This window comes from Puntigrus tetrazona, chromosome 20 (genome assembly GCF_018831695.1).
Source record: "Puntigrus tetrazona isolate hp1 chromosome 20, ASM1883169v1, whole genome shotgun sequence".
Taxonomy (NCBI): Eukaryota; Metazoa; Chordata; class Actinopteri; order Cypriniformes; family Cyprinidae; genus Puntigrus; species Puntigrus tetrazona.
This window is the reverse complement of record NC_056718.1, coordinates 13,639,777-13,665,197: the sequence shown is the minus strand read 5'-3', so window position 1 is coordinate 13,665,197 and position 25,421 is coordinate 13,639,777. Positions and strand designations below refer to the sequence as shown.

The following is a 25,421-nucleotide window of genomic DNA, read 5'->3' as shown; positions in this document are numbered from 1 at the left end:
CTAATTTTTTTTTATCATCTAATACCAATTAGCAGCATGTGATTTGAGAAAGAATTTAATGTGGGAAAACACAATAGACCAGATCCGTCAGAATCTTTGCCATGCTTTTTTTTAGAATTCATGCAATAGTGCAGTTCATGCAATACGACAGCATGCAGTGTAGTTTAGCATTAATTTAGCATGCCATAACTTATTGCCTACCAGAGGAAGACCTCAGTGTGTTTTCTGTTAATTTTATATAAGCTTCAGGGCTCTCAGGAATTACTACGTCTGTGGAAAAAGAGATACACAACAAAACATACCAACAGTTTACAAAGAAGACCTGCTCAGGGAGGTGGACACTCAGCTGGAGCTTTATCTCATGAACATCCTTCAGGTCAAGCACACTCACCTGTAAGGGCTGCAGTGGCCAAACACAGTAACTCCTCGTCCTCATCTTTTTGTCTGCCCTGTTGAGCAGACATGGTATGGCCCATGGGGTCCAGGTCATAGTCGTGGTCCCATTCCAGAGGGATGGAGTCTACACTGGCAGGGGTGTCCCGGCCAGAGCCATTTGTACAAACAGGAGCAGTCCCACCTGAAGATGGTCTGCTAGATGTCTGGGACAGGGTACCATCCTCACCCCACTGAAGGTCTGAGATGTCACCTGACTCAAATTCACGATCTGAGCCTTCAAACTCATCATCAATCAGCTGAGAATGAGAGGTAGCATAAAATGAAAGCAACCTTTATAACAGGCAAAGCAAAAGCTGATACAAGCAAAAGTGTATGCATGTTTGAAGTTGTGTTTTACCGGCAGGCGTGTGAGTTTCCGGTAGTAGCGCTCCACCCGACCAAACACCTCCCTACAGTATCTCTGCAGCTCATCAAGCTCCTCCTCTATGACAGCAGCATCCAGAGGCTCACTCTTCTCCATCAGCACCTCCCCCTGCCCAAACACACTCTCCATCTTCCCCATGTTTAGACTAATCTCCTGCTGGAACGCCTGTGTTAACAAGTAAAGTCATTTTAAAGAACAAGTAAAAATAATTCTGCTTGAGAATCTCCTAGGTCTAAAATAGATATTGTATATTGTGCATGTTATTTAATTAACAATGTATAAAAACGCGCTATATATATATATATATATATATATATATATATATATATATATATATATATATATATATATATATATATATATATATATATTTTTTTTTTTTTTTTTTTTTTACTATAATGAATATTCAAATTTAAACTTAAATATCCTTAAGCATTTGTCTGGTTTAATAAAATGCATTTTTGTATACTTATTTTGATTGGACAGTATAAGAATAGACTGGAAATAATAGATAAGTACTGATACTTAAATTGACATATGTTGTAAATTATTCATGTATGCTCACACAGCCATTACCTTTAGTTGTTTGATCTTGGCCTGGACGTCACACTCTGAGAAATGCTCGATGTTGGTAAGCTGCAGGTCCATCTCCGTCAGCCAAACCAGAATACCATCCCGAGCTGTTTCAAACTCCTCTCGCTGGCCAATGAAATGCTGCAGGACAAAAGAAGCACAAGTCAATTCATCACGCTGCTTTTCTTTGTACTTTAGGTTCTGGGGTCTTCAGTGTCACTTGATTCCTTCAGAAATCATTCTAATATGCTGTTTTGGTCAATTTCCTATTATTTCAAAGTGGCTGCTTAACATTTTTAAGAAAACAGTAATGTATATATTTCTTAGTAAGCTTGGATGAATAGAAAGTTTGAAAGAGCATAATTTATTTGAAACAGTAATATTTTGTAACATAATAAATGTCCTTACTGTCACTTAAATTGAATGTGCCCACGCTGAATAGTTAAAAAAAAAATATATAATAAAAAAATCTTACTGACACCAAAGTCTTCAACAGTAGTGTACACAATATATAACTGATAATATCACCTTGAGTCGGCGCAAGATGGCAGCTACTCTCCTCTGTAGTACATCCCAGCGTCGGTTCCCATCATGCACCATTTGGCGTAGATGGCAGGATGAGTCTGTGCGGTTTTCACGTGCCAGCCTTCGATACTGCTTATTGATCAGCTCCAGCTGGGTCAGACACTCCTGTACCTGCCTCTGAAATGCCTGTGATGCAAATAACACCATTACACTGTGTGAACAAAATCTCAAATTCACACACAAAGAGAAAAAACTTCTAACTACACCTTCATTAAGTGCATATTTAAAAGAAATAGTAGTTCAGCTCTGTGAATCTCTGAGTACCTCAAACTTCTTGAGCTCCTCTTTAGCGACGGTATACAACACTCCAGAGGAGTTAGGCAGAGCTGCTGTTCTCTCTGACACTTTCAGCCACTCTTCAAAACGGGAGTAATCATCCAGAAACTTCTGCCACAACCTCCAGGTCTCCTCAATCCTGCAAAAACACATACAGCGAGTTTCAAACACATACACAGCCCAGTATATCTATTTGGAAATTCAATTTTACAATATCATCCAGGGGGCTTAATAGAAATACTTTATTTTAAAAAGACAGCTGTTAAACAGTTCATTATGTGCTGAAGTCAACTCTGATTCCACCTGTATACACTTAGTCAGCTGGCATGACACATGCTCTCACACCTGCTCCTCTGGTGGACTGATTCAACTTTACTTATGCTAAATAACTCATTTTCAGCTCAGGGATACATTTCTTTTACTTTTACAGGGGTCGATTTGATTGTACTGCATTTTTGTTAACTGCAGTCTTCATTAGTATATACGGTTCGAGCATTTATGCTGCAAAAATACATTTATTACTGTGATGGCAAAGCTGATTTGGTGCTCCAGAAAGACATTGTTATTAACGTTGAACAGTTGTCATTTTGTGTGTACATTTTCCAGTGCATCGATTTACTTATGAATCACACACAGCACACTTACTTAAGCCTCCTCTCCATGGCAATAGCACAGATGTTTCTCCAGCGGCGATCGAGGCCGCGTGTGGCCTGCTGGATGGATTCACACTCGGTCTCCGTGGCACAGGCGTCACAGTCGTGCAGCAGCACCTCACACAGGTTCAGCACTGATGCCACACCTGTGCTGTGCTTCTCGATGTCACGCTGCAGTTCCTGCACAGAGATTGTAGACTTCTATTAAGTTTCTCACAACATCTGACATTTTAATCATCTCGCCTGCTTCTATTTTATTTCAGTTTATTAGCTTGTGGTCATGCATTTTTTTTTTTTACAAATGTGTTTCATCTTGTTGCATCATCATTTTAAAAATGTCTACAACACTGTCTAACATTGCTTCTTTAAAAGAAGCAGAAAGAGGCTGATATGTGGATGTTGCTGGGTAAAGTAAGGATACATTGTGATACTAAAACAGTAAGTGGGTCAGTGACTGAGCCAGATGAAGTAAGCTCTTATTTTGACTTTTCAACAGAGCTCTCGGAATTAAATATACTGGTTTTTGTATATATTTTTGTATATATTAAGATATGTGTGTGCAAAATTACTTTCCAAATTGCCTTCCAAATAAATAAGTTTCTCACTTTTATGTGACCATATGTAAATGCCTTTACTAAGTGTGTGTGAGTTACCTGTTGCTGGTTGAGTTTTCTTTGGATCTCATGCGAGTCACAGGTTTCATAGACAATGGGTCGTGAGAGTTCAGTCTCGATGTGAGCCAGCCAAGAGCGCAAACTGCTCATGTTCTTATCTAGCTGCTGCACGGCCACCAGTGTCTCCCGCAACTTCTTTACCCTACAGACCCCCAGGGACAAAGAGAAAGAGGTAGAATACGGAGATTGTATTAACATCACATTCTGAAAAAAGTGTTATTAATCTGCAAGCGTAATTAGGCTATATAAACCAGGACTGTGCAGTGCAAACATCTTAAAGCTTAGTCAATGAAAATTGAGATCAGGATGAATCAGAATTTTCCTTTTAAGAATAACTAAATATGGGATGTACACTCCTTATTAATTTTGTTCATGAAGTCAAGGACTTTTATACTGCTGAGGTCTTTTTATAACATAGCATTTTATGTTAGACATAGCACAAAACAAAGGAAAAAAAAATTCAAGAATTATTTAAAAAATAAAATACTATTAATTACAGTAATAGTAATGTATGTTGAGTTAACATTATAGTGTTATTGTAGCGTATACTTGTCAACGATGCATTTATTCTGTTTCAGTTACTGGCCATTAAAAAAAAATTTAAAAAATTGTATCGCAACAGTCATGAAAATACAGCCAATCAGTCATCTCTACTTTCATCAAAGCATAATTAGCTAAAATAATGCTAATATAAATATACTGCTTTTAATATCATAAGAACATGATTTTCTAGCATCTATTAAATATTTTTATGGTAAATATAAATAGTTTACATATATAAGTAAAGCATTTGAATTACATTGTCCAATTACAATAGCAGATTTATGAAGTTTGTCACTTGTTAACTGATGTACTGTTAGGTCAAGGTGTCTATAAGCAGAGGTATAATGCAATCCAATGGTGTCAGAGTTTCCTACAATTCCTGAACATGCCTAAAAATATAGAATCACGTGCCCAATGCAGTGACACTGACACACACTCACACACACATACCAGCATAGCATGTTTTAGCTTTCCACCATTCTAGATCAAGATCTCAGAAAAAATGTCTTATCTCAGGCTGGATGTGTAGCAAAGAGCACAGATGCAGAGTGGACATGTTTCAACTTCTGTTATCTGTGATAGAAACTTTGGTGTATGCTTTAGGCAGTTAGCCAAAACACAGATTGACCTGGTGAGATAAATCCCTCATTTAACCCTGGTATGTGAACAGTTCAGTGTGACTGTGCTTCAAGCTACATTCCTACATGCACAAAGACACAGAAACTAAACCCACCACAACAGCAACCGAAGGTCAACAAATACAGCATGGTATACTGTTTTCTTCATTTAACCAACTTAAATTTTCAGTGAAATCATTGGGCAATCCCATACGTGGAGAAAAACTATGACAGTTTCAAATACTCATCTCTAACGACATATTTCACTCACATAAACAAATAAAATACAATTTAGACACTTCGCCAAAAGATGTGTTTAAGTATGACAGAAAACACCACTTTACATGGGAACTTCCAGCAATGCATTAAAATTCAATTGCATTAAAAGAAATGTAATATATAAATGATAAGTGTATAGATGTTTTCCTGCCTGTTAATGTCGCAGTCACACTCTGGCAGATCTGAGTCCTGTCCAGGGCTTCCTGTCATGTTATCAGTGCCCATATCCAGCACCATTGGGCCTAATCTTCTCAATCAAGTGTCCCAAAAAGAAAGAAAAACTTCCACCCTCTCAAAATTCCCTTCTCTTTCGTCTGAACAACAAAGTGAGCAGGCTTTCTCTGAGTCCCCAGGTTAGTGTGTGGGGTGTCTGAGCGTGTGTGTGTGTGTGTGTGTGAACTGCTCTCAAGTGCAGGCATGAGCAGCTGGGAGTGACAAATACTGCTGTGGCTAAAATTAGACGACAGTCATTAGCATGTGCTGATCAGAAGACTGAAACGTGTGTGTTGGTCATTCACATAAACACTAAAAATTATTTTATTATCATTATTTTTTATTTTGAATGATTCAAATATAAACAAAGAACGTTAAGAGAATTTTATTTTTTTTCATTTCATAAAATGCTTTTTAAAGTAGTCTATTATTGTAGATGATTTTTGCTAAATCAGTATTTATACTCCACTGTGTTATTATTTTATTTGTTGAACTCGTTTACTCACTTTACCCATTTTAAAGTAAACTAAACAAAAGGAAAATTAATCTTTGTGCAAGAGTAACATCAGTTGATGCACAGGTTATACTAAAAAAAAAAAAAAAAAAACTAGAAAAGAAAAATATTAAAAATATTTTGTGAACAAATTTACATCCAAGTCAGTTAAACTGACTAAAGTTTTCTGTAAGGATTGGGTTATAGTATTTATGACTAACTACTATAAAAACAGTTTATGTTGCCATGTATTTAGAAAGGCAAATAAATGTGTAAGTAAGGGAGTGTCAGTATGTCGGTATTTGAAATATGTTTCACATATGCTTGTGAACAGTGTTGATACCTTTCCTTGAGCAAAATCTCTGCAGATTTCAAATAAAGACTAAATCCAACTAAAAGCATGTCAATCTATTAAGACAGCAGCTGTGGCACAGAGCTAATGTACATGAGTGAGACTGCCAGAGAGAGGACGACGCTCTCACACACTGATGACAGTGAAATCAACACCACACACGTGAGAAGCTTTCCGTCCTGACTGCAGACAACTCGACTTTACCAGTCATATCCAGAGACGCCATGGTGTCATGTTTAAGATGATGGTGCAATATTTACTTTCCACCTATATATATATATATATATATATATATATATATATATATATATATATATATATATATATATATATATATATATATATATATGTATGTATTTATGTCTTTGGACTTTGGTTTTATAACAGACACTTAAAGCCATAACAACTGTATCTGTAACAGTTAAACATCACGCTATTTCATTTGAAAAACTCACCTAGCTTCTATAAGGTCAAGCAGATGCTGCCAGCGCTCATTGACTTTGCTGAGTTTGTATTGTATTTCTGCAGCTTTGCTTTCATGGCTGGCCTGAGCCAATCTCTCCCCCATCTGCTCCAGCTGATGTTTGTTCTCCTTGGCCACTGAGATCTCTTCCTGATAGTCCTGATAACAAGAAGATTGCATGTTTAGCTGAATACGAGAACGTGGATGCATTGTTTCTTCACACATTCACTGAAAAAAATAATAATGATAAAAAAATGATTGTGTTAATTTCACCTTCCTGAGTTTCTCAATCATCTCCTCGATGCTAATGTCGCCGTTCTGGGAGACCTTGCTCTCCATTTGTGTAAGCCACTCACAGAGCTCTTTGTTCTTCTCATTGAACACTGCCCACTCGTTCAGCCTCTCGCTCACCTGCTGCCTGCGCAGGGACAGCTACAGGGATGACAGACAATAATCAATTACACCACACTGGTTCACTGAGTACAGAGCATGAATAAAGGAAGGACGTCGCGAGCTGTGAGATCAGGTGCAAAAAGTAATGAGCAGAAAAGGTGATGAGCAAAATGAGAAAATGAAGATATCCGACAGACGAAGGTAATACTTCATTACACATTCCTTTTTTTCTCATGGTTCTTTCTTTACTAAGAGACATCAGCAATTAGGAGGCACATTATCATTGAAGTTGTTTATGCTATGTTGTTCAGAGCATACAGGGAGAAGAACTTAGGTTCAACAACAGCATCAATTCTCTTTAAGACACATCAATTTAAATATTTATTATCTGACTTGATGAATGAAAACATGCAGTTTTTTGCAAGCTGTAATGTACTGTAAAGCCTTCACATCTGAGCTGGTTGGCAGTGCTTCAGTCTCATGAAATACTTGTGTTTATGGCAGACAGCTGCGCATGGAACGTGTAAAACAAATGCAAAGGGACAGACTGATGTGTGTACCTGGTGACAGGTCTCTTCCCACTGTCTCTGGAGTAATACAAGTCTTTCCTGTAGGACTGTGAGGTCATCAGCACTGAGGCCGCTGGAGAGAGAATCCCTCAGAATAAACAGGCCAGCTACATCATCAGCCCAGCCTTCAATACTGCTCTCCAATTCCTATCACACATACACATAACACAACAGAAACAAAAGAGTAAAATTAAGATGTAAAATGTGTAGTTAAGATAGTAAGATGTAAGATTAAATATAAATACATAAAATGACATACAGTAAAATTAAGTTCAAACTGTAAATACATACAATTCAACGTGTTGAAAAAGTTACAATTAAATAATCTAAACTATTTGTAAACAAAATAAGTAAGAAATAAAGAAAAATATAAAAATTTAAAAATGAAAGGTAAACTAATTATAATATAAAAAATACATTAATTTGTTTCCAAATAAAATAGATTCTGTCCTAAAGCCTACTTCTATAATTTGAATGGCAAAAAGCTGTCAAGCTTTTTTTCTACAGTGTAAGCACTTCTTATCAAAGCTCAGCATCCTCACTAACATATATGATTTAGCATGATTAGCATGCACCTCAACTTCCTTCCCTCAGGCAAAGTCAAAGAGACTCTTGCTGACAGTCCAGCTCATACAGACCAGAGCAGGATGATGTAAGTTTCACACACCTTCTGCTATACTGCACACACTTCTCTGCAATATCAACTCTGCTTTACAGATAAAAAATTCAGCAGAGTGTCAGGGCATCACACACACACACACACACACACACACATTCTGCAGGAAGCATGCAAGGGTATTATTAATGCAGTGGTTGACAGCAGCAGACTGCACAAACCAATCATTATCTGGACTATCGAGATACTGCTGCTTTATCACTACGAATCCGGTCAGGAAATTGTGTTCACTACTTAAACACTAACAAAAGGAAAGATACCAAGATGTTGCTGAAGCACCACATATCCAAAAGGTCATAGGACACAAGATGAGTCAGATTTTGTTTATGTACCTTGCAGCGAATCTGTTCTGTGTGCAGCTCCTCATGGTGGTCGGGTAAAGGCACAGAGAGCTTTTGCTTGAAGTCCCTCAGCTTCTCGTGTGATGCAGCAATTCCTTTTTCACACTGATCCCAGTCCTGCACACATAGCCGGAAAAAAAGCAAACTGTCAAATCAAAATTTACCCTAGCAATCTTGAAGATTCAATGAAAACATGCTAGTAATGTAATAACAACACTTGAGGAAAACTCAGAAAGAGATGTTCGGAGATCATCACATTTTTATTGAGGAAAGTAATGGAGAATGTCATATGTAATCATTTCTTTATTTAAATACAGGCAGAGCAAAGGTCATGGTCCTCACACACAAGAGAGACAGATAATCATGCAGAGATAAAGCAGTGAGGTACCTTTCATCATGTAATCCGAAAAAAAACGAGGGATGTGGAAGAGAGATGAAGAGAGAGAGACGGAGGCCGAAGGAAAGAGGAGCCATTTTCCTTTTGCAATCCAAAATTGTTGTGCCTCGTTGTGCTGCGTCAAAATGGAGTGGATGACTGCCTGTCCCTGCTGCCCTGTGTTGGCAGCGCAGCACCACTCAGACTCCCTTCCGTGTCCTGCCTCCTACAGTACTGAAGATACTTCTCTTGCCTTCAGCTCCCTCGCTGCCTCTTTCTCCCGTTCTCTCTCTTTCATCCCCCTCACACGCACACACAAAACAGATCACACACTCTCTCACTCTCGTTATGCTAGCTCGCCTCTATTTGCTCTGTAAGGTCAGATGCAAAGTCCTTCACCGTCTCTCTTTTCTTTTAGGAAAAGAACTTTAAACACAAGATCCATTTATAGGTTTGTTAAAGTTTGGTTTGTGTATTTCATTTTTGTTTTTGGATTATTCAACACTTCAGCTATGTTTCTGTATTTCTGATATTTGTAGTGCAAAGTAGCTTTCAATTTAATGAACAATCCCTGATTTCACTAAAAACAAAATAACCAAGAATATTTAAGCAACAAAACAATCTGATTCCGAACAATAGACGCATATAAGAACTATAGAACTATAGACGCAGCCCGCTGAAATCTAGAAAAGATGCTGTACTATAAAAATCCTAAACTAAAACAACAACTATATCTGCAACAATAAAACTGAGAATAAAAGCCTGAATATATTTTTTAAAACATAAAAACAATTAATTTAAATTAGTGAAAGTGAAAATAAAGTGAAAGTAAAGTGTGGAATATGTTCTTTGCAACTAACCCATTGAAGTGTACACACACAGTAGTGAACACACACTCCATGCTGGTTATTCACTCCATCCTCAACAATTCCTGCCAGACTTGATACTTAAACACATAACCTTCACTTGACAAGTGCAAATAACCATTAGACCACAACTGCCCTATAAGACGATACCATAAATAGGTACTATTTACAGGTTTATTTACAGAATTAAATTAATTACACAATTACAAACAACAAACTTCTGAAATTTTAAAAGTTTTTTTTACATAGCTTACAAGTTGTTGTAATAAGATATATAGTAACAAAAATATATATCATTGGTCTTAAAATTTAACCCTATTATACTTAATCATATAGTCATGTGACACCAAAACCAACCATCATACAGGAAAACACATTCATGTAATGGAAAGTACCCAACAAATGCAAATAAGCAGCCAAAATTAACCAGCAAATATTTGCTACAATCTGAAAATAATAAACTTCCTCCAAACAGCAAAAGTCGTGTAGTGTTTGTACTTCATCAATGATACAAACTATTAAATCCAATAAATAAGCAACCAGACGAACAGTAAGTGTACGCATTTGCTCTTTACTCACCCTTAGCAGAGAGAGCAGTTCTTTCTTCCTCTCGTCGAGACGGATGTTAATGGTCCTCCAATGCTCCTGCACATCAGTGAGCTCAGTGTGAAGAGAGGCCTCTGCTCTGCCATCAGCCCACAGGAGGAGCTGCCTCCCGGCCTCCACCGTGAGGATGTAGCTGCCCTGTTGCCTCTGGAGCACACGCTCCTTCAGCTGGGTGAAGAGAAGGGAACATACAGGATACTTTAGTCTATTTGCAGGAAGCCATTAATTCTGCTTTAATGTAAATATGGCTATAACTTTACCTGAATTTGGTCTAACATGCCACGGATCTGCTGTAGTGCTACTGTTGACCCTTGATGTTGATCCTCTGATTCCACTGACACTTCTTGCAGCCAATGACGCAGTTTTTCTATCAGCTCTGTGTACCGCTGCCACTGCCGAACCAAACTGTCGATTATCCCCCGTCTTTGCTGGGCCCGCCTCACCACACCTTGCCACTGGTTACTAAGCTGTGCCAATTTCAAGCCAAAATCATCCCTTTTAGGTGAGATAAAAAAAGAGAGTCACTACAAGTACAAATGCAAGAATCAGAATAAACAAGGAAACAAAAATTACCTGTCCTCCACTTGTCCCTGATTCAAGAGCTGATGTCCATCATTGATGATAGAGTACAGAATTTGTTGTCGGCTAAACATCTCTGCTTGAAATAGCTACACACACAAAAAGTAAAAAAGTTGCAAAAAGTAAGTAAATTATGCCCCAATGCATTCCATGCTGCATCTTTTGATGATTTTTAAACTGAAAAAATCTTAATATAGCCATTGTATGAAGGTTTCAGCACAAACTGGGATTGAGTTTTGAAATAAAAACTAAATACTGACACAGGAAAAAATGCTGGCCACAAAATTGTCCTAATAAGAATAATAAAAAAAATGTTGGAATGATTGCAGGTAAGTTATAGTTATTCTAAAAAAAGACTTTTTATCAGTACCTCATGCTCTCTCTGTTGGTCTAGTAGGCTCTGGTAGTTTCCAGAAATCTCAGCAGCCAGTTTCTCTTCTGTTTGGGTAAGGAAGGTCATCCAAGCATCACACTTTTCCAAAAAGGTCTGTCTTTGCAATACCAGGGCTTGCAGTTTACTGCACATACACAGAGATGCAGACAGCTGAATATTACACACTTCTAGAGAAGTAATTGAATATCTACCATAGATCATCAGCAACGACACATACCTGAATCTTTCTGTGGTGCGAGCAGAGTTAGATGACCAGCTCCTGTTTAAGTTCTGCAAACGCTTGATTTCATTATCGTTGAGGGGAAGTTGATAACCCAACTCATTCAAGCGATCCAGATCAGGAGAAAGACTGCTCAGCTTTAACATTTGGGTCTACAGGCACACATACATACGAAAAAGTTCAGAATAGTTTATACAACCCTATAATTTTACAGGAAAACTAATTTCACCTTAAGTTTTTCCATGTGTTCCTGCACAGATGACATATCTGGAGAACCGATCGGGTCTGGTTCCTTCAGAACCTTCTCAGCTTCTTCTGACCAGTGGCTCAGAGAATGTAATTCCTTACTAAACCTCTCATAGTCCTTCATACCCGCCTTGAGGATGGGAAAAAGACAAAAACACATTTACACTCAAGAGGCTTTACAGTCGGACATCTGTAAAAATGATAAAAAAAATTATGAAAATGATGTTATTTAAAAACACTATATTATTTCATTGAAAATATACACTGCCATTTGAATGTCTGGGGTCTGGAAGATTTATTTATTTCTGAAATAAATACTTTATTTAGAAAACAAACATTAAACTGATCAAAAATAACAGCAAGGTTTACTATAATGTTACAAAAGATTTCTATTTTAAATAAACATTATTCTTTTGAACATTATATCCATCATCGAAACCTGAAAACAAGTAAAATATTAAGCTGATAATTAAAAAAATGTTTTTTGAGCACTAAACCTGCATACTGTATGGAATGGTTTGTAAAGAATCATGTGACAGCTAGTGAAAATTCAGTTTTACAATCACAGGAAAAATCTACATTTTAAAATACATTAAGATAGAAAAAAGGTCACATTGTTTCTGTTTTTTATTGTATTTTAATTAAATCAAATAACTGCAACCTTGGTGAGTATAATGGATCCATTTATCAAATAATCTTACCCCAACTTTTAAATGGTAGTCTATATTTTGTGTGAAAACTGTATAAAAGTGTCTGTGTGCACAAGGTAAAATCTGAATAATCTGAACCTCTAGCAGAGACTGCTGTCTCTGGAGGGTATGTCCAACTGTTGCTAATCGCTGAGTGAGTGACAGGTGGTCTGTATGGAAGGTTGTCATGGCAGAGGGGTCCACTTGTTGCCTCAGCTGCTCTGAAAACTCATCCAGCTGCTGCAGTACAGACTCTACGGATCCCTCAGTCGTCATAAGGCCCTGCACAAATACCAGTTTTACAAAGAGGAATACTGTGGCCCTTGCTTCAAGGCAAATCGCTTTCGCAACTGCACACAGTTGTCGGAATTACCATCTGCTTACATATGTTTGTGTCACTAACATAATGAAAGTACAGAAATATTTAAGTTGCTTCCATTCCAAATCCATCATGCACTGATAAATCCACACCTTCACTTCCTGTTCTGTTACGCCCCTGTTGGTGGCGCTCTTGAGCAACTGTTCCACCTGTTCCTCTAGTTTCTGGATGTCAGTGCTGCTCTGAGCATGAAGCGCTTTGTAATGCTGCCACAGTTGCAGCAGGCTCTTACTTCTCCTCAGCTGATCCGAGATCTGCTCCAGCAGTGTATTCCACCTGACAGCAGATCAGTAGTTCAATGATTTCTAAACACATCGTACTAATCAGTGTCTTTATTAGTTACTAGAGGTTTTTGAAACTCACCTGACATTTACATCACCCAGTGCTGTGTTGAGTAAATTGCTCACTGACGGATGACAATCTGTCAGCAGCTGATGAGTTATGGAGCCCAGTTTCCGTAAACTGCTCTCCTGTTTCTCCAACTCGTCTTGTAAACTCTGAGACACACAAAAACCTGTGGTGATTTTAAGTTCTTTCTCTATATAATGCTAATAAAAGCTCATTCGTGTTTTGCTGCAGACTAGCACCTCAAGGTTCTCAACTTGAACCTGCACAGCTTCTGGGGACCCAGTGAGAAGACGCAGACGAGAGATGGTGTAACGTCCCTCCATCAGGTAGCCCTGAATCTCCTCATATGCTTGTTTATACAGACTCCACTGTTCCAGCACTGACCTGAGACAAACCGTCTGCTGCCCGATCTGCAGTAACACATAGATCTCATTTAATTAGTGTTTTGGTGAAAATTACAAATAATATCGTAAAGATTACAAAACTAGATGCATTAGGTGAAACATACCATGTGATCCAGATTGGCCCAAGACTGGTTTAGACCTTTTAGAGTGTCCATTATAACAGAGCCGGCCTCGCCTTTCTTATCCTGAATTAATAAACATCCTTTCTCTTCAGCCTTCTCCAGATCCTTCTCTTTCTCCTTTACTAACACTTCCATTTCCTAGCAAACAAAGACACAAATGGTCAGATCAATATTTTAAAACAACAAAAAAACTAATTTCTGGAATATGAATGTAATCTTTAAGGCCAGTTCATACCAAGATAACTATAAAGATAACAATAAAGACATCCATCCTGCTAATACATGCTCAAAAATTTAAAGCAGCAGACTCGAATGCACTTAGAATTAAGTAGCATTCACTGGTATAGATGCTGATATCATTATTATTATAATTATCGTGCTTGGTGTAAACAGGGCTTAACAGCACCTACCTGACAGTCTTTTAGTGCGTTCTGGGCTGAGGAAACATCCTCAATCCTGTGATTTTTTTTGAGTTTCTCTTCCTGTACACTAAACCAGGTCTTCAAGGTCTGAACCACATTCTCATAATCTAACCAGCTTTCAAGCAGACCCTCTAAAACCTGAATCTGTGAAACACAAAAAAAACACCAGCTTGATATAAGATAAAAAAATTAAGGTAAATGGCACATGATAGAATTAGTCTACTAATAACACTTTTTTAGCATTACTTTATTTTTTATTGCTTTTTTTTTCTTTTTTCACTTTTATTATTTTTCATTACAAATTACTTTATCATAACAATTGTAGTGAAAAGTTAAATTGATAAATGTCTTGCAGCATTGGACCTGAATGAACTGTTCAAGTTCACACAAAACATGACATTTCATGTTTTCTGGGCAAATTTGAGAATTTTATTTATTTATGTCTAACCTTCTCTGTAACGAGTCCCTGCAGTATCTGCCATCGGCGGTTCATGGCCCCAAGACGCTCAGCAAAGTCTGTTTTATCACTGCGTTTCCCCTCTACATCCTGACTGCTGATTTGCAGAACTGACTGATTAACAAAGTCCACCGTCAGCTGCTTACAGGACAGGTCAATCCGAAAACCCTGTTCAGAGGAGTAAATAAAAAAAAAAAAAAAAAAAAAAAAAAAAGAGACATTTGGTGTCTTGAGTATAAAGTACAAAATGACTAACAATATGTGTTATTGTTTCAAAAATCTTGATGAATTCTTTTGCTACCTTGTACTTCTGAAGGTACATTTGCACAGACTCTGATCCCACTGCCCCCATGATCTTCTGCTGATCCTCCTGGATGATATTCTCCATGAGGGTTATCCAGCTCATTAGCTCAGTTATTGCATGACGGGATGGCAGCTTCTCCATCTGCAGCTGTTGATCAGAACAAGAATGTTAAAATTGGCATGCTCATTATCTGCATACCCTTCCTTAACTGAAATTAGGCAGTGCAATCAGTCATCATACCTGGTGTAGTTTCTCCTGCACCACAGGGATACGAGTAAGAAGATCAGCCCATTGCGTTTCTACCTGGGCCAAGTTTGCCCTGAGAGCTGCCGTGTCCACTTTCTTCAACCGGAGAAGCTGATTCCCTTGGCTCTGAACTGAAGCACGCAAAGAAGACTTGGCGTCTACCTCTTTGGAGAACTCCTGCAAATATAGAGCCGATAAAGAGTGTGTCTATAAGATCTCAACTGAGACCTAAGGCTATTTTAGCTGTATATTTAATAGCTGTTTTTACCAGAAAGGCATGAAGATGGTCTCTGACGGTCTCAAGCTCTTGAGGTACCGTAACAGACTGTGTGCTCCAGAACTCCAGGCGGTCTAGTGCTGAACTCAGCCATTGGCTAATCTCAGCTGACTCGCTCTGATACCTACAATAAAATATAAAGAGAACATGTGATACATGTGCGATAAAAACATGCATACATGAACACAACCACGCAACAGCATTTCTTCAGTTAATTTCTTCCTTAGTGAAGCTGACACAGAGAAAGTGATCTCAGACCTGATCCAGTGTTTGAGGGTGGAGTCCAGTCGGTGCAGTTCTTTATTAATCTTGGTGGTGGTGCTGAGCCAGTGGTCCCCCAGCTGAGTGAGCTGAGTCTCCAGCTCTGAGCAGGACACATGTAAAAGCAGCCTCTTTCCATCCTCCAACAACTTATATAATTGCTGCTGCCGCTCAGAGAGACTGGCCTTTAATCGCTATTAAGAGAGTGTGAGACAGTTTTAGATTTTCTATCAGTTCTAAAATATACTGCAATTTGAAACCTTGTGGTCAGTAAGATGATTTTTTTAACAGACATTTATACTTAAAAAAAAAAAATTGTAACTATGGAAACACCAATTACACGTCTGTCCCATTGACAAACCAATTACAGCTCTCAACAAGGAGCCCACCCCCTACCTATATATAAATTCTTCCTGAATGATTGTGTCCTGTTTACACAATAGCACAGAGCTTGTACTGGACAAAAGGTGTGCAATTTCCTTTCCTCTGGAGAAGAAAACGAAGGAAGGTAAAAAGCACACAACTCCAAAGCAGAGCAGTTATAAGCCAAGTCACTGACTTTAGGAACAAAAGCTGGGTTCGGCAGCAGAGAAACCTTGCTGTTGTCCAGATTAAAATTCAGACATACTTGATGAACTGACGAGACATATAACTCGTCCATCTGTTTAGCTGAGGCTAAAGCAAGAAGTAAGAGAGTTTTCAAGGATAGGACCTTAACATCAACACTCTCCAGAGGTTCAAACGGGGTTTGAGTTAAAGCATTCAAGACCTTGATCAAATCCTATGACGGGACTAGCTGCTTCGACAATGGTCTCAAAAGCTTCACCTCTTTCATAAAATGAGATAAGAGAGGATAAGAGAGGACCCACTGAATCTCCTTTACCACAAGTGTGTGGAGTTCCAGACAATCAGCTTGTGCACTAGACTGTAGTTGCAACGAGCAAGTACCCTCATGGTGATTGATATACGGCACCACCGCTATGTAGTCTGTTCTGATTTAAACATAAAATCCTTCCAATGAATGGGTGAAAATGCTTCAGTGCCAGAAAACTGCCATTAACCAACATGTTTATGTGAAGTTTGCAAAGCTGGAGCGTCCAATGACCATTTACCGATCTGCCTTGAAAAACAGCCCCCCATCCCATCAGGGATACATCCATGGTCACCACTTTTCTCGGAGACCCGCCCCCTAGCAGAACCCCTGTCCAGAATACACCGGTTTCCTTCACTGATGAAAAGCCATCATGCACTCCATGGATATTCTTATTTTGCATGACAGGTTCCATAAGCATCCCATAGTGAGATACCAAGCAATAGTTTGAAAGAGAACCTTACCAGCACCAATCAAACAAACAGTAATGTGATAATATATCATGCTATAATGAAGTTTATTTTTCCTTACAATTATGTATCCTGTTTGCTGATTTGTTTTAACTTTACATTCCTGAATTGAGTCATTCAAGTGGCATTCTGAATTTTATTTCTAATTTTGTGCAAAACATGCAATACAGATATCTTATGTTTGTAATGTAAAATCAAGTTGGTGATATATGAATATTATGGTGTAACCATGTCTGATCCAGTGTTCTCTGTGTGTGATGGAGCTGTACCTGATACAAAGCAATTCTATCGCTCAATCTGTCTTCCGTCTCCTCCACCAGGCCTACACTGGGGATGTTGCTTTCAACTGCCTCCAGCTGTCTGTACAGGGCCTGATAGTCACCCACCAACCTGCTCCACCACTGATGCCAACAAGCACAACAGTTACTCACTTTATATGCACTGTACTCTGTGATTATAATTTGCATCTCTAATGCAAATGAAGAAACACAAATCCACACACACCTCCAGGATGCCCTCCAGCTCTACTCCTCGTTTGTGAGCCTGTTTAAGTACAGCCTGGGCCTGAGCCACGGTCTCTTCCAAGCTCTGGACCTCTCGTTGCACCACCAACCCACTGACCTGCCTGAAGAAGGCCTGTGTCAGAACAACATGCGTCTCTAGGCCCTGAAAAAACTCCTGCAGGAAGAGACAAGAGAACATAATTCCATGATCACCAAAATTGTACAAAACATATAATCAGTCATTTTATGAAGTAAGTGTTACTGATGGAATTTACGTTCAGTTTCTTGAGAACAAGACAAGTCTTCAGTATTTTTGTTCTTTTTTCCTTAAAAAGGAAAACTCTATAGTTTATGCGTGTAAACTACCATTCAATGGTTTGGGGTGGGTAATATTTTCTTTAATGTTTCTTATGTTCACTAAGGCTCAATTTATCTGATAAAAAAAACATGTATAATAGCAATACAGCAAAAATGTCCAGACATATATTAAGCAGACAACAAGAAGAAAACATCTGCTGTACCTTGTGTTTATCTAGGAGAATCTGAACCTCAATCACTGATCCCACTTTCATCTTTTGATCAGCAGCCATTTTGTCCTGAGCTGTGTCTAGCAGATCTACCAGGTCTTGTAAAGCTCTCTCATACTGAGCCTTTAGAACCAAACTCTGGTTCAGTCCACTCCGCTTGGAGCCCACCATCTCCACCAGCTCTTCATAAGCATCCTGTAAAGCAAAACAAGATCAAGTTGAGAGTCAAATGAAAGACATGAAATCAGTAACTATAATTGTTGTTATGAAACCAAACTGCAGGGGACAGATGTATGTACCTGTAGTTTTAGCAGCTCTTGAGTGCACAGCTGGTTGGGCTGCAGAATCTCTCCTCTGCTCCTCATCTCAGAAACTTTCTGTTCAAATTCCCTCAAACTGTCCTCTGCTTCTGCTAGAATCTGTTTACATTGAATTTTCATATTCATAGTAAATTAACTTTTTTTTTACTTGGGATCATGCAATTAATCTATTTTATTTTGAATGTGTGTCTGACCTCCATCTGTTTAGATGCAGGCCGATCCACAGCTGCGTTCATTTTCTGCAAAAGCTGGTACTTTGAGTCATTGAGTGCTGTAAGCAACAGCTTCATCTCAGCCTAAGAAAAAGACAAAGTGGAAAATGCATAGGTGAGATAAATAGGGAGAGAGGAAAAAAATAATACATTGACTGAAAGAACCATACCTGGAAAAGAGTGAGTTCTTGCAGCTTGTCTTTCATGGTGTCACATCTCTGTTCCAGCACTGTGTCCAGCAGCTTCAGTCTCCCCTCCAAACCATTTAACACTTTCTCCACCAAAACACTTTCTCCACTTTTTCCATCCCATAGCTGCTCTGTTCTTCCAAGCATGTCCTGACATTTACACACCTCTTCGTTGACATTCTTTACCTCCTTATTTAAACTCTAAAGAGACCAGAGAAAAGATTCAAAGAGTGTCAATGTTTTTTATCCTAAAAATAGTTTAAGATTCTAGTAAAAAAAAAACTGTCTGACCTCTAAGTGGCCTAAGTGAGTCTCTGAGTCATCAGATAGTAATATTGGGCCAGATACAAGCTCATTTTCAGCACTGTCCAGCCAGGAGGAAGCTGATGAAACCGCCTCGTAGAGAGTTCTTTTCAGAGCATGAGCACGCTTACTGTCAGCACCACTTGTCTGTGAGAGGACATAAATAAATGACTATGTGCGAAAATATCTTTACTAGTTATTTACTAGTAGTAATATGAAAATGCTGGTGCAGTTTAACATCCTGTTCTTAAAGAATATGTAAATACAAACATTCATTGGCAGTACCTGAGGCAAGTCGTCCAAATCTTGGCTGAAGCCTTCAAACAGACTTCGGGGAGACAGGATATCCTGACTTTGCTCTCCTCTGAAGACTCCACAGGGGCTGGATACTGGCTGGTATAGCTAAGAGATATATAATCATTATAATCTTGCTCTTGCATACTGTTCTACATTTTGCTTTTTACTTCTAGCGAAAGTTTTTAGGTTTCAAGAGATGTAAGAATCATAAACATTTGTTTAACCCGGGGGGTTGTTTTCTTTAGGGTTTGCCAACAAAAAAATTTAATCACTGCAGCCCTTTATTAGGAGAGGGTACTGATCAGATATAACAGGCCATCCTCAAACCTCTAACATCGAAAAACAAACCTAGGTTATAGTGTTGTAGCTGATTACGTACCGTGTTACATGCTGTCTGCTCCATTGTGTTTAAATCCAGTTTGTTGTTCAGGGCTTTGCTCAGGTTCTCCCATCTGACTCTCATCTGATCATTAGTGCTCATGCTCTCAGGCCACTGACCAGCATCCCCTTCAGAAAGTTCTGTAGGAGACCTACATAATGAAGAAAGAAGCTCATCATGAGTCTGTGCTGTACACCCTTATCTTTTTTTTGTAAATGAAAAACAGCTAGCAAGATAAAGATATAAAAATGTTAATAATGTACAAGAGTGCAGTAACTACCTTTCTCCATTAGGTGTTGTTCGCTGTGAGAGAATCTCCTCTCCTCTAGATGCTACAGATTGCAGTAACTTCTTCTGTTCATCAAACTGCTCCTCTAATTCCTGCATTAATATGTAAGAAATTATGCTTTTAGCTCATAGTAGCTCAAAGTAGCTTTTAGCTCATAGAACAACAGAAGTTTTTGTTATATTTTAAGATACAGTATGTGAAGACTGTATCAGTATTAGCATATATTATTCTAGTTAAGCTGATTAATATTGTGTTATTGTTCAATAGTAGATGTTTGATTGTCTACCCTCTGTCTTTGCACTGTGTCTTGATGCTGTTGGTTGCGTGTGGATCGTGCCTGACTGAGCCAATCCATCATATTGGGGCTCTGAGAGAGAGACGAGTCTGATTCAATGTCTTCCTGCTCCTGAAGTGAGCCCTAATAAACAGATAGAAGAGAAAGTTAAATATATTAATGCTTAGCAAAGTAGCTGTGGTAATGATTTTTATTAATTTTAATTTTCTAAAATATACTTTAAAAAAGGAAAGAAAAAAAAGGAAAAAACCTGATTAAATCTACAAATTATATAATGCTGCTCATTATTACTAAACAGAAATTTCTGTTCTGTCAAGCTATTTTATAGAAGGAGTCTTTTCAGTTAGTAAAAGGTCAATCATGACTGACAATAGTAAATGAAGACAAATCAGCTTGCATCAGGCTTTTACATGTCACCAACATGTCTCATTCAAAAGAAATGGGCAAAAAAATTCCAGACTTGTCCCACAGTTTGTAAAAGGTCTTTGTTTCAGATGTTGCTGGAGAGCAATGGAACATCTTTCACAACAATGAACAGCGATTGGCATTCTTCGGTCCTGCTGTCCACAAAGCAGCCATTGTGGCGAGGATGTGCTTTTTAGTGTTTTTGGTGGTGTGTGTGCAAATGTCCGCACTGACATCAATGACCTCCAATTGTTCTTATACTAAGTATTTTGGCATTTCCTGTCTTATAATTCTATACAATTATAGTTCTTGTGTAGCTTCTCTATCAAGAAATGTTACTTTGAGAAGTTATAGTGGTATCCCTCACCTGAATGTGGGTCTGTTTGTCTTGGAGGATTCGCTGTAACTCCAGCAGGCTGGATTTGAGGCTGTGCAGTTTGAGGGAGAGCTGCTCAGCATCACCCCGTGTGCCGGCCTTACCCTCCATCAGCAAACTCTCACTGTGCACAGACAGCTCGGATAGACACAGCACCTTCTGCTCGATCTCCAACAACATGTTCTAGACCAGGAACAAATCAGAAGACTAAATTGCTTTGCTTAGATATGATTCAGCAGTATGAATATTTTACCTGCTATTAACTATCAATGAAACACTTTTAAATGACATTTAATGATATTTAATGAACATTAATGGCACTGAAAGAACAAAATCAGGGTTTGGACTTGGTTAACCTATTTTAAGCCGATTTCAGAAACATGTGAAACATCCTCCTTCTCTTCTCATCTTAAAGAACAAAGCTCTTTTAATGCTATCATTGTAAATACAAACAACAAACCGTCATATGGGTTTACCATTGAGATAAAGTTGTATTTGGATACATGTAAAAACACAACAGAAGGTATTCGACAAATACGTAAACAGGATACGCATGTATGCAGTGACTGATAATCTTCTTAAGCTGCTTAACCTAGTCTTTAGACATCTAGACCTTTACGATAATACACACAGCCAAGTCCAGAGACGTTAGCATACTACTAGGAAAGAAAATAATATATACATTTTGTAAAATTTTGTGGTGGACCTGCAGGGTAGTGGGAGCTGAATGCTGGTTAATAGTGGAGAGAGCCAGTGGCATTCAATGAGGAATGAGCAAACATTAACAGCAGTATGCTAAAGGTCAGGGCCACCCTGACTGCTTACAAAGAATCCAACATTTAGGTTAAAGGTTAACTTGATTCCTACAGCCCTTCAATCAAAACACAAAGGACACACGTGTGTATGTTCTGCATCCCCTTGAAGAAATGCAGACATGCACTGTGGGATGTCCCATGACTGCAAGGAAGAAGAAACCCCTAATCCCAATGACCAAAACCCACAAAGCTTATCAGATTTACTTGCGGCCCACTCTAGTGACTCAATCCGATGAACTGACTGTCTATACGCCACTGAAAATCTATCATGTCTTAAATACTTCATCATTTGCAATAAAGACTAACAATTTTCAAAAAAACTATAAAAGTGCTCTGAAACAATGAAATTGGTAATCTAAGATAAAATAAACTGTACTAAAGTGCAAATTAACCAAATAAATCTGCATTTTATTAAGTACTGATTGCTTCTATTAATTATTTGTTTATTGATAAAGTTGTTTCTTGAAATGGACATGATTATATCTTTTTTTCTGACATATTTCCCAGGCTTAGTCTCTTACCTGGCAGTCAATCAGCTGTTCCTCCATGTCCATGTCCTGTGGATGTGGTTGGAGAGTGGAGCTCAGTGTTGCACGTGTACTGAGCAGCCAGTTGTCAAGCTCCTCTGCCTCACTATGATAACGCTGCAGCGCTTGTTCCTGCCTCTGTTCTTCTAACTGCTCGCTTAATCGCTCCTGCAGGACAAAGGATTGCACAAAATCAGGTCGATATCAAGTACAATATGTTATATGGGTATATAATAAGTTGAGTCTTCTTGAGGTAAGGTCAGTGAAGAAAAATCTTGTAGTTTTGCCATTATTGCAAAATAAATGTGATACCACCAGTTTGTTATGTGTTATTCCTCTATTCTTTCTCTTTAATTATGGCTCCTGGGAATTAGTTTAGGCTTGTCTGTCATTTGGTTCATAATCAGCAATTAGTGGTTTTAAGTAGAGACATGTCCTGATGGTTAAACCAAAAGACTACAATAATAACTAGGACCAATTACTAATTTGAAATTCCCAACATCTGCTAAACAACAGTACATAAAATAATCAAAACAGCATGCCAAAATCTTTTTTTTTGTTTCTATTTATCAGTCGTTTTTCTGCATGCTGTTATTCCTGCTCACTTCCAAAAGTTGGCGTTTTCCGGAGGCCTTCATGTGGATGGTGGCCATGCGCTCTCCAAGCACAGTGAGGGTTGACTGCAGGGCCAGCTGGTCTCCGGCATCTGCCTCCAAACTGTCCTCATCCAACTGTAGCTCTTGGGAGAAGCAGGCCTGCAATGCATTGATCTCATCCTGGAGCATCAGGATCTCATCCATCAAAGCCTGAGGAACAACCATTATTTTTTTTTAATCAGGTCTATTAGAAAGTTGATTTGTTCTAGTGGTAAACAGTAGAAACAGTAGAATAGAATAGAATAGAATAGTAGAAAGGTAGATACTTCTAGGTAAGAGATTAGTTTATAGACACAGGAGAAGTTGGTAATCTAGAGGGTAACCCTGTCCCCTGGCTCGTATCGTTAGTCCAGCTGTAGGCTTGAGTTTTTATGTGATCTAGTTTTAGTTGCTTCATCTGATCCTCTGTCTCTCTCACCTGGTGGGCGGCCATCTGGCTCTCAGGACTCTTGCTTGGCTCCAGGCCTTCATTTAGTGCAGTCTCAATAGACTCCATCTTTGTGGAGACAGATTGCAGAGTTTCCTGATAGTGCTGCTGCCTCTCCAGAGCTTCATATAGGCTCTTCTGCTTCTCACTGATCTGTAAAGTAATATACTGTATGTTAACCAACATTAGAGGGGATTTAGATTTTGTAAGGCAAGAAGCATCTATGGATATTTACCACATTCTTTAAAGTCTCCCATGAGCGCTGTAGGTCATCCAGGTTAGCTGAGGCAGCTGACTCCATGGAGGGGTCATAAAGCTCCTGTAGTGGAGCTCTGCTTAAAGGAGCTCGCCCTGAACCCTACAAGAGAGGTTACTTCATAAGAGTGTGTACATGCACGCATAAATAATAAACAAAAATGTGCTGGTCCTTTTAAACTACAGCAAAACAGTAGTGATACTTATGTGGGTTTCTGCCTGAATGTTTCAGATGTTGCACTCGTGCCCAGTAACATGATTATACCAAATGTTTAACCATGTGTTTGCCAGATGCTTGAACACATAAAGAATCTATGCTAACCAAAACATCTTTGTCACTCCCTCAGGCCATGTTCAAATCTGTGTCAACTATGGCTCATTACATGTGTATATGAACATTATGAAAGAAAAAAAAGACATCAGAATGAAATCAGAGATAGAAAAGAAAACGGTCCTTTCCAAACTGTTGCTATAAAATTAGAAGCACACAATTCCCTGGAATATCATTTCATGCTTTAACATTACGATTTGTACTTATGGATATTACACATGGATAAGTAGTCAAATATGTTCATTAGAAGGGGGTGACCCAACACTTTTGGCAATATAATGTGTGTGTGTGTGTGTGTGTGTATATATATAGTTTTCAATTTTATCAGGTTAACAGGTTTTTTTTATTCTGCATTTCCAGAAAAGGAAAGGGGGGGACCCTCAGACTTAAGTTGCATTCGAATTAAGAATGAACAGTGGCTACTATATGCAAGTGATTGGTTAAGCTTAAATTGAGCTCAATTACATTAGTGGCATTTGATAAGGTTGGCCAGAGCTAGCAAGATGTGGGTTAGAGCCACGGGGTACCTGAGAGGTGTCAGCATTAGGCCCGGGTGAGGGAGATCTGCAGGTGGGGGGAGAGGAGACTTCGCTGTTGGTGCCCTCCTCACCAGACTCCTCTGTGACCGGGGAGAGGAGAGTATGACAACGGCCTGCCGTCATCTGACCATTCAAGGGCAAAAGAGTCAGAGGAAATAAGAGAAAGAAAGATGCATAAACAGTGAAACAGGAGCCCCAAAAGCACCAAAAGAAGACGAAAACCAGAGGAAGAATATTAGAGTGATGGAAAAAGTACACTACGGTTCCAGTTTGGGGCTTCTACTTTATACTTTATAAATAGTAATACTGTGAAATATCCTTACAATTTAAAATCCAATCTATTCCTGTAGGTGAATTTTCAGCAGCCATTAATCCAGTCTGCAGTCATATTTTTTGTAGAAACCATGATACATTTTTCTTTGATGATTGTTCAAAAGAGCAGTATTTATTTGAAACCAGAATCTTTTGTAAGGCTATAAAAGTCTTTACTGTCACTTTTGATCACTTGAATGCACCATTGCTAAATAAAATATTTAATTTGTTGACCCCAAAATTGCAGTAGCGTATATTTCCATTATATATAAGAAATAAGATCCTACAAAGCAGCACCATAGAATTAGACAGACCACGTTTGTTAAGAGTAGCCATGACTAAGCCCTTCACAGACCACTCGTCATGATAAAGGAATGAACCCGCTCAGGAAACAGGGAAGAGGACGCA

The 25,421-nt window shown here is 38.6% G+C and overlaps 1 protein-coding gene across 2 annotated transcripts in view; it reads right to left on the bottom strand.

Moving 5' to 3' along the window:
* syne1a (spectrin repeat containing, nuclear envelope 1a) overlaps window positions 1-25,421 on the bottom strand; it is a 99,430-nt gene that overhangs the window by 6,078 nt on the left and 67,931 nt on the right. The window contains exons 91-136 of one of the 2 annotated variants that reach the window (XM_043219862.1): window positions 24,690-24,824; window positions 23,812-23,934; window positions 23,568-23,729; window positions 23,099-23,299; window positions 22,488-22,661; window positions 21,143-21,334; window positions 20,362-20,493; window positions 20,067-20,167; window positions 19,787-19,937; window positions 19,396-19,512; window positions 19,099-19,257; window positions 18,790-19,008; window positions 18,602-18,703; window positions 18,387-18,506; window positions 18,082-18,282; window positions 17,562-17,735; window positions 17,327-17,458; window positions 15,714-15,910; window positions 15,447-15,579; window positions 15,173-15,355; window positions 14,930-15,079; window positions 14,620-14,796; window positions 14,160-14,315; window positions 13,732-13,887; window positions 13,463-13,633; window positions 13,239-13,372; window positions 12,968-13,151; window positions 12,596-12,778; window positions 11,791-11,937; window positions 11,559-11,713; window positions 11,318-11,465; window positions 10,942-11,036; window positions 10,629-10,863; window positions 10,342-10,536; window positions 8,512-8,637; window positions 7,495-7,650; window positions 6,815-6,973; window positions 6,534-6,700; window positions 3,561-3,723; window positions 2,900-3,087; window positions 2,243-2,393; window positions 1,922-2,104; window positions 1,397-1,534; window positions 794-985; window positions 392-692; window positions 202-270 (exon numbers count right to left, since the gene is read on the bottom strand). In XM_043219862.1, the coding sequence (XP_043075797.1) occupies window positions 202-270; window positions 392-692; window positions 794-985; window positions 1,397-1,534; window positions 1,922-2,104; window positions 2,243-2,393; window positions 2,900-3,087; window positions 3,561-3,723; window positions 6,534-6,700; window positions 6,815-6,973; window positions 7,495-7,650; window positions 8,512-8,637; window positions 10,342-10,536; window positions 10,629-10,863; window positions 10,942-11,036; window positions 11,318-11,465; window positions 11,559-11,713; window positions 11,791-11,937; window positions 12,596-12,778; window positions 12,968-13,151; window positions 13,239-13,372; window positions 13,463-13,633; window positions 13,732-13,887; window positions 14,160-14,315; window positions 14,620-14,796; window positions 14,930-15,079; window positions 15,173-15,355; window positions 15,447-15,579; window positions 15,714-15,910; window positions 17,327-17,458; window positions 17,562-17,735; window positions 18,082-18,282; window positions 18,387-18,506; window positions 18,602-18,703; window positions 18,790-19,008; window positions 19,099-19,257; window positions 19,396-19,512; window positions 19,787-19,937; window positions 20,067-20,167; window positions 20,362-20,493; window positions 21,143-21,334; window positions 22,488-22,661; window positions 23,099-23,299; window positions 23,568-23,729; window positions 23,812-23,934; window positions 24,690-24,824 (7,387 nt within the window). The remainder of the gene's footprint in view (window positions 1-201; window positions 271-391; window positions 693-793; window positions 986-1,396; window positions 1,535-1,921; window positions 2,105-2,242; window positions 2,394-2,899; window positions 3,088-3,560; window positions 3,724-6,533; window positions 6,701-6,814; window positions 6,974-7,494; window positions 7,651-8,511; window positions 8,638-10,341; window positions 10,537-10,628; window positions 10,864-10,941; window positions 11,037-11,317; window positions 11,466-11,558; window positions 11,714-11,790; window positions 11,938-12,595; window positions 12,779-12,967; window positions 13,152-13,238; window positions 13,373-13,462; window positions 13,634-13,731; window positions 13,888-14,159; window positions 14,316-14,619; window positions 14,797-14,929; window positions 15,080-15,172; window positions 15,356-15,446; window positions 15,580-15,713; window positions 15,911-17,326; window positions 17,459-17,561; window positions 17,736-18,081; window positions 18,283-18,386; window positions 18,507-18,601; window positions 18,704-18,789; window positions 19,009-19,098; window positions 19,258-19,395; window positions 19,513-19,786; window positions 19,938-20,066; window positions 20,168-20,361; window positions 20,494-21,142; window positions 21,335-22,487; window positions 22,662-23,098; window positions 23,300-23,567; window positions 23,730-23,811; window positions 23,935-24,689; window positions 24,825-25,421) is intronic. The other variant, XM_043219861.1, reaches the window with a different exon arrangement.